Source organism: Cucurbita pepo, chromosome 17, assembly GCF_057944985.1.
Source record: "Cucurbita pepo subsp. pepo isolate OVF chromosome 17, ASM5794498v1, whole genome shotgun sequence".
Classification (NCBI taxonomy): Eukaryota; Viridiplantae; Streptophyta; class Magnoliopsida; order Cucurbitales; family Cucurbitaceae; genus Cucurbita; species Cucurbita pepo.
The window spans coordinates 2,068,369-2,076,234 of NC_141814.1; the positions used below are offsets into that span (position 1 = coordinate 2,068,369).

At 39.4% G+C, this 7,866-nt stretch overlaps 2 protein-coding genes across 5 annotated transcripts; both read right to left on the reverse strand.

The window, feature by feature from the left end:
- Positions 1 to 633: 633 nt before the first annotated feature.
- LOC147787403 (uncharacterized) lies at positions 634 to 2,479 on the reverse strand. The gene has a single exon (XM_087118917.1). The coding sequence runs from the start codon at positions 2,112 to 2,114 to the stop codon at positions 816 to 818; it is 1,299 nt and encodes a 432-aa protein (XP_086975043.1). The 5' UTR covers positions 2,115 to 2,479; the 3' UTR covers positions 634 to 815.
- A 712-nt stretch (positions 2,480 to 3,191) lies between these two features.
- Positions 3,192 to 7,830, reverse strand: LOC111778313 (putative magnesium transporter NIPA1). 4 transcript variants are annotated; one of them, XM_023658054.2, is made up of 9 exons: positions 7,616 to 7,830; positions 7,334 to 7,529; positions 7,173 to 7,229; positions 6,629 to 6,719; positions 6,290 to 6,450; positions 5,425 to 5,552; positions 5,201 to 5,338; positions 3,884 to 3,976; positions 3,192 to 3,805 (listed from the first exon to the last, which is right to left on the reverse strand). In XM_023658054.2, exons 2-9 carry the CDS (start codon positions 7,458 to 7,460, stop codon positions 3,608 to 3,610), a joined length of 993 nt encoding a protein of 330 aa, XP_023513822.2. In that variant the 5' UTR covers positions 7,461 to 7,529; positions 7,616 to 7,830; the 3' UTR covers positions 3,192 to 3,607. The 4 variants fall into 4 exon arrangements, with proteins under 4 accessions (XP_023513822.2, XP_023513821.2, XP_023513823.2 ...); XM_023658053.2 differs by having other exon boundaries at positions 7,611 to 7,830; XM_023658055.2 differs by having other exon boundaries at positions 7,334 to 7,407; positions 7,616 to 7,829.
- Between the last annotated feature and the right edge of the window lie 36 nt (positions 7,831 to 7,866).

Consider the following 7,866-nt stretch of genomic DNA (forward strand, 5'->3'; position numbering starts at 1 on the left):
ATCCTATGAAAAAAGAGAAAAAAAAAGAAGTGTTCTTACCTTTATCGAGTTAATCCCGCCCCTCTCCGAGCCTCCCGAATGCTGGGAGGAAAATTCATCAACTAAAGCAAAACCGACTCATTCGCTTACTTGTCCTTGTATTTGACAGGGGAGTGTGATCCCAGTCAGTTTAGGAGGAGAACGAAATATTTTTTGACAAGGGGGTGGAAACCTCTCCCTAGCAACATGTTTTAAAAACCTTAAGGGGAAGCTCGAAAGAGAACAATATCTGCTAGCAGTGGGCTTGGGTCATTACAAATGGTATCAGAGCCAGACATCAGGCTGTGTGCCAGTGAAGACGCTGGGACCCAAAAGAGGTGGATGTCAGATTCTACATCCGTTGGGAAGAAGAACGAAACATTCTTTACAAGGGTGTGGAAACCTCTCCCTAGCAGACGCGTTTCAAAAACCTTGAGAGAAAGCTCAAGGAGGACAATATCGGCTAGTGGTGGGTTTCGGGCAAACTCAAAGGACAGTATCTGCTAGTGGTAGGTTTGGGTCGTTATGCACGGTGATACCATATAGATCTCTAAGGGCAGCAGAAGAATCAAAGGAAATATAGATCTCTAAGGGCAGCAGAAGAATCAAAGGAAATAGCAGATAAGAGGAATTTATTGTCATAATTCAAGATAAACAGATGAGCACCAGATGAACCAAGTGCAAGGCAATAAAAATTGAATTCATACAACTATTCTCAGACTTTACAGACTAACCCATTGCTGCAAATGTTCTTGCAGATCCCACAGTTTCAATGATCAAGTTCATAAAATGAACCGTCAACCATCGACGATAAATTGATCGTCTTGGTTGTCGGCCTCAACTCTCGTGCCATCGTGAACGATACCGTTTACATGATGCAGATTTTGCATCATTTGTGAAAGATAATGGTTACTAGCACTAGTGTGATCAGAGAGTGTAGAAGGGTGAGCAGTCCATTGAGAGATAATACCGAGTAATTGACTCGTAAAGTTTTGCTGCTCGTGGAGAATACGAGTCTGAATTTGATTCATTTCAGCTCGGTGTTGGTTCAACATGTCGTCGATCCTCTTCTTCCGTTCTATACGTCTCTTGCTGATCCTCTCCTCCCATTCTCTTTCATGATTCAATTTCTCCTCTCTTCTTCTTTCCATCTCCAACCTTTCCTTCTCCATTGCTTCCCATTCTTGAACTCTCTGCTTCCTCAACTTATCACGAGCTTTCTCCCTCTCGACCCGTTGCGTTTCACTTTCGTCCCATTTCTGTTCCCACTTCTTTTCCATTTCAAATCTTAAACACTCGCACCTCTGACGTTCTTGGTCTCTTTCGACCTCGCGTTTCTCAAACTGAGCCTCCATATCCTTCAACCGTCCTAGCTGGTTCACGAGAAATCCCCACGCTTTCTTCTCCAATCTCTTCATCACCTTTCTCTTCTTCTTAAAGTTGTTCTTCTTGGGATCAACTCCTTCACAGAAAAAACTGTTCTCTCCATCCTCCTTCAACTGATCATTATCATTATCATTATCATTATCATTAAAGTTTTCTTCTGCTTCATCCCCATTAAACTCAAATCCCAAATTCATCACCCCATTGTCAACACCATCAATTTGAGCAAAATCCAACATATCCATCTCTCTACTCACCTCCAAAAACCGGTCTACGTTCCCCCGATCGCTACTCGAAACGACAGCTAAATCATTATAATGGCTATTTGCAGCCGCTACATCCCCAAAAACATCCTTATATCTCAAAAAGTTCGACCAATAAGTAACACCCTCCATCCAATCATACTCTGCCTTCAACTCTCCACCCGAGTTTTCGACTCCAGATTCAGGTTTCTTAATCTTCTGCTTCACAAGCAGATATTGGTGCCTCATGTTCTGGACCTTAGTAGAAACATCTTTCCACGTCCATTGCCATGGATACGCTACAGGATCTTGAACATGATGCATAGAATTCACAAAACTAGCAATTGGCCTAAACTTTTTCTCACGGGTTTTCATCTTAGCTAGGGTTCCATCAGAGACCATTTCTCCATACTTATCGATCAAAGTCCTCTCCTCAGCTTCAGTCCATTTCTTTCGCTTCGGGGGAATCATCAGACACAATTATCTCTCAATTTCTCTCTCAATCACACGAAAAACAAAATCTCAGAACTAATTTTCAATCGAAACTCAAACTCGCATCAAAGAAAAGCAACGATCCATCAAAACCACCGGCCAAAAAACCAGAATCGAACAAAATCCACATCGAAAAACCATCAAATTGAAGGATGTATGCAGAGATTTTTACTTACCTGACGAATTGGAACGTGAAGGCGACATGGGAGGGAAATTGAAAGGAAATTTTGAAGGAAAAAAGTGAGGTCCGAGGAAGTGGAGTTGATGAAGAAGAAGGGGCGTCAGAGAATTCTATCAGCGCAGTAATTGGGGCTTTTTCGTTAAAGAAGCCTGAGGAAATATAGGGACATAACACAAATAATCCACAAGCATTTATTTATTTATTTAATCTTTGGTCCCAAACTCATGTAAAATTCATTTTTTGTCTTTAATTAATAAATGGTCCGAAGCGGATTTTCATGGTAAGAGACTATCATCCAATCGCTCGCTACTCTGAGTATTAGATCGTGTACTTAGGTATCTTCGAATTTTTCTCTCTGCCTCGAATTGTCTCACGATTCTTTCTATAGTTTGACATGCTGACACAATGGTTAGAAAGCAAACTATGTATCAAAATAGAAGTGGGTATGCGGACACAGGTGGTGCATGGGTTGTCTTCAACTTGTGTTGTAAGGTGTTCGGTTAAGTTTTGTAATGAGCACAACCCTCGTGTTTAGTTGTCAATTGTTGAGATTGGAACCCTAACACCTGAGTTACAGGTGGTGATTATAAAAATAGTAGGGAAGTGAATTGTATCGTGACAAAATTAAGCAATAGTTCTTCCTTGCCCGCTCCGTTTTTTTCTACATATGTTGCGGTAGATGGAGCACTTTAGATGACCGACAACATTCGAAGCGGAGAAATTCAAATCTTTGACTCAATCTCTGTTTTTTAATAATAAAAAATAATAATAAGAAAAGAAAAAAATTTAATATAATCCAAAAATACTTATCCATCTCAATAATATTTTAATGGAGCCGTTTACCAAATCTTATTAATAATGATTATAAATATAACTAAAATGACAAAATATGTATCTCGATCAATAGATCAAAGATTATAATTATATATAGTTATATTCTATTGAGTATTTGTAACGATATAATGAAAATACCAATTCACCCCTCGTACCAACATTCAACTCAAAAACATCTTAAAATATCGTCGTGTTGCCAATGAGTATTCAAATCCTTGAATCTAACAATAATTTTCATACCTAAAAACGCCCAGCTATATCAGTTTAAGTTAGTTCAAATGAAACAAAAGAATGAATTAGCTCAAAAAGGAAAAATTTATTCGAGGAGGCCGATGAACTGTGGACGACAGTTTTATATCGTTGAATGCAGCGGAGGAGAGAAAAGATTAAGGAACCAATTGTCAAGATGACGGGCTTGGCTCAACTCGGCTCGTGTCGGGTCGGGTCGTTAAATAATTTATGAGGAATTAAGATTTTGATGGGGATGGCTAAGGGTTTGGGTTTGGGTTTGGGTTTGGGTTTGGATGAGAGGGGGCTCAGAGGCAGAAGGCTTCCCCATGTCCTTAGTTTTGTGGAGGAGGAAGGTGCCAGAAAGAATGGTGATGAATCCACAAACTTCAGTGGCAATCTGTGCTGCACTTTGAGAGTCCCAGTTCTGTTCATATCAAACACACAAACAATCAAAATCATCTCATTTTCAATTCATTTGTTTAAAGGAATTTGGTTTAGTCACCTTGAACATGATCATACTGGCAATGATGGTAAATGTTGTGAATGTCACATAGTAAACTGGAGATATAACAGCAGAGTTGAAAGCATCAAGAGCCTGGGACAAAAGGATGGTGATCAAACTATAAATCGAACTCTCTTCGACATAAAAGTTTTATGAAATACTGTTCGAACGGTTTTCGTGGCATGAATAGCACAAACACGGACACATGAAACAGATACAACATAAACACAATGGCACGCCGTTTTCTAATGTACGTGTTTGTGTGTACACATGTTTTAATATACTATATTTCCTTTTGACAATTTGAACCTTTTGACAATAGTCAGTCCAAGCTCACTGTTAGTAGATATTGTTTGCTTTGGCCCGTTACGTATCGCTGTTAGTCTCACAGTTTTTTAAAACGCGTCTACTAGGTGTTGAGGATTGTTGGAAGTGAGTCCCACGTTGGCTGATTAAGGAAATGATCATGAGTTTATAAGGAATACATCTCCTTGGTACGAGGTCTTTTGGAGAAACCAAAAGCAGGTATGAGAGCTTATGCTCAAAGTGGATAATATCATACCATTGTGGAGAGTTGTGGTTCCTAACACTAGGGAGAGGTTTCCACACTCTTATAAGGAATGCTTCATTCTCTTCTCCAACTAATGTAGGATCTCACAATCCACCCCCTTGGGGACCTAACGTCCTCATTGGCACACCGCCCAATGTTTGACTCTGATACCATTTGTAATAGCCCAAACCCATAGATATTGTCCGCTTTGGCCTATTACGTATAACCATCAACCTCACAGTCTTTAAAACGCGTTTACTAGGGAAGGAATGATTCATTCTCCTCTCCAACCAATGTAGTTCTTCTCTCTTTTTTTAAAATATGTCTTTGGCGTGTCCTTAACCTATCCTAATTACATCATTAACGTGTCGCCAATTTGTTGGAAAATCAACAAACAATTAATAATCGGACACTCTTTTTTACGGGACATGTGAGCGTGATGGAGCGTGTTTGTGTTAGACACATGTTCAACATCTAATACTCAACTAAAAAACAGTGTCCGAGTTTCCAAGTGACAGAACACATGCCACATGTGACCGGAAGAAAAGTATGCTTGAAGGTTGGTGTATTTAATACAATCAGCCTTTACCCTAAGCCCTACCAAGTTCAATGTCAACTCTGATACCCTGAATTCTAATTTACCTGAATCCGATATCGCTATTTCAACTAGTTTCATGAAGCTACCGTGAGGGATACAAACATACAATTTTTAAAGTTTCAGAGACCTATTAGACAGAAACGTGAAAGTTGATGGTTCAAAATATTACCTTGTTCAAGTAGATGACCTGCAAAACACAAGAGGCTATCACAAACACAGTGAAGAACCATGTCTCAAAGTACTTGAATTGATTCACTCCTCCAAATGTCAACTTGACAGCAATAGCTACTGCCTTAACACTCATAACCTGAAGAAAAGAATCCGAAAACTATCATAGCCCTGGAAAGATGGAGTATTAAAAGATGATTTCAAGTTCAAAGATGGTAAGCAAACCGTAAGAGAGCCCATGAGAGAGCAAATTCCGATATATATTATCATATGTGACCGGCCGTAGCGTGGGGCAAATCGAAAAATAAGTACCACAACTACAACTATCGTTAGGCATGAGTAGACGAGAAATCCTGAAAGAAGTGCAAGAAGCATAAATTAACATCCAAATCTCGGAAGTTCGAAACACCAATCTATTACAAGAAGCACGGATACGGATATGAGACACGGATAAGACACGAGCGGACTATAACAGCCCAAGCCCACCGCTAACAGATATATCCTTTTTGAGCTTTCCCTTTTGGGCTTCCCCTCAAGGTTTTTGAAACGCGTATGCTAGGGAAATGTTTCCGCACCCTTATAAAGAATGTTTCATTCTCCTCCCCAACCAACGTGGGATCTCACAATTCACCCCCCCTGGGGGCCTAACGTCCTTGTTGGCACACCGCCTTGTGTCCACCCCCTTTCAAGGCTCAGTTTCATCACTGGTACATCACTCAATGTCTGGCTCTAATACCATTTGTAACCGCCCAAGCCCACCACCAGCATATATTGTCCTCTCTAGGCTTTCCCTTTTGGGCTTCCCCTCAACGTTTTTAAAATGCAGGTTTCCACACCCTTATAAAAAATATTTCGTTCTCTCCAACCGACGTGGGATCTCACACAAACACTGTGATACACAATACTTAGCAACTACTTGATATGTGTCTAACAAATGTTGAGTCTATATTGATTTAGTACGACTAGGGTCTAACACATGTAGGTATATATATATATATATAATGCTAACAAGTGTCCGTTATGTGTCTAACCAGTGTCGGAGTGTCAAGCACAAACACGCTACTCAAACTAAAATATCCGTGCTTCTTACCTGGCTGTGTTGCAAGATGCCATACTTCCTTAACAGATTCAATCTTTCTATCCAGTGGGGCATGCAAAACAATAGTTGTAGAACCCACAACACACAGAATACAACCAAGAACACCAAAGATATGCAGCTTCTCCTTCAACATAAAGTGAGCTAAGACTGCACTGCAAGACATCGTTTTACTTATTCATCAAATACCGAACATCACAAGCGACAATCATCAACGTTAACACCAATTCTAGATAGCAAATTAAAATTTCAAAATCCATCTTTAACCATTTACACATTGTCGTTGTGGTATAACGTCGATACAACGTCTACAAGCCTAATGTGTTAACATACCTGAAAATAATGCTCAAAGCTCCCAAGGGGGTGACAAGAATTGCCGGAGCATATGCATAGGCAACAAAGTTAGCAGTCTCCCCAACAATCACTATAAACACAATGGAAAGAAGAAAAAAACTTCATTGAAGAGGAAATCAATAGAAAGATTAAGAGTAGGCCGATTTTCGAGTCCTCAATGTGTGATTATATTAACTAAAGTAGGATATAACAGATTAATAAGAACAATATATTTCGATAAAAGTCCTTTAACGTAAACTTAGATAACAAATCGAAGCGAACGATATCATGCTAACGAAGAGATCATGAACGATATGAAATTATGAAGGGGTGGAAAGCCAAGCCCCAATCCATTTTTGTTAACAAAAAAGCTCTTCCAATTAGCATGAAATTCGACTAAACTATAGCTATTGAGGTGCAGATTCCATTGCAATATTATGAACTATGAACATAGAACAGCTTAAATAGAAAAACATGATAAGAACACAAAAAGGGTATTGAAATTAATGAGTTAATAACCTAAAGAAGAACTCATAAGACTTACAGGTTATCATTCCAGCCCACCACCAAGGTTCACACAAATACGAAAATCCTCCAGAAGCTGAATGCATTGAAAAAAAAACAAAATAAAAAAGGATTTCAGAACGTGTTTTACAAGGTCCAATCATTTAGTAATGAAAAAAACGAAGGAGGATCAAACGAAACCTGCTCTTGTTTCTGCAGCCGCTGATTTGATGAGACCTTTCTTCTTAATGATAGTACTAGAACCAATAAAAACGCTGGAAGAGACAGCAAGAAGAAACCCACGAACATTATCAGTCAAAATCCCCATAACTTAAACAGAAATATGAGGATTATTGGAAGTTCTTCGCAGAGGCCAAGAGACACCAAATCAAAATTCCTACACCGATTCATCAAAAAATCAAAAGCCATAAAAGAAATGGGAAGAAACCCACACCAGAAATCAACAAAAACAACGTACCCAACCTCTTGGGGTGTCGAAAAGCTGCCAGGCTACGAGCCCGCCACCGCCATTTCTGAGAAACAATTCGATTCGAAAACCGCCATTGACGATGGGGCGAATATTTGAGTTGGGTCAGTTGTGACGGTTACATTTTGCATTTGAGAGGACAAATGAGGAAAAATGGAAATACAACCCTGATTTCAAGAGTTCTTGCCGCGCTTTCCCAATGAATAAATTTGTTTTATATATATATTTTTTAAAATTTTCGAATGCA

Bases quoted from the DNA above. Each gene is read 5' to 3' on its own strand.
- LOC111778313 (XM_023658054.2), bottom strand. From the start codon at position 7,460: ATGGGGATTTTGACTGATAATGTTCGTGGGTTTCTTCTTGCTGTCTCT. The intron at 6,720-7,172 runs GTAAGTCTTATG...TTGTGTTTATAG, and splicing joins GTGGGCTGGAATGATAACCT to TGATTGTTGGGGAGACTGCT. The intron at 3,806-3,883 runs GTGACTAAACCA...TGATATGAACAG, and splicing joins CCAGTATGATCATGTTCAAG to AACTGGGACTCTCAAAGTGC.
- LOC147787403 (XM_087118917.1), bottom strand. From the start codon at position 2,114: ATGATTCCCCCGAAGCGAAAGAAATGGACTGAAGCTGAGGAGAGGACT.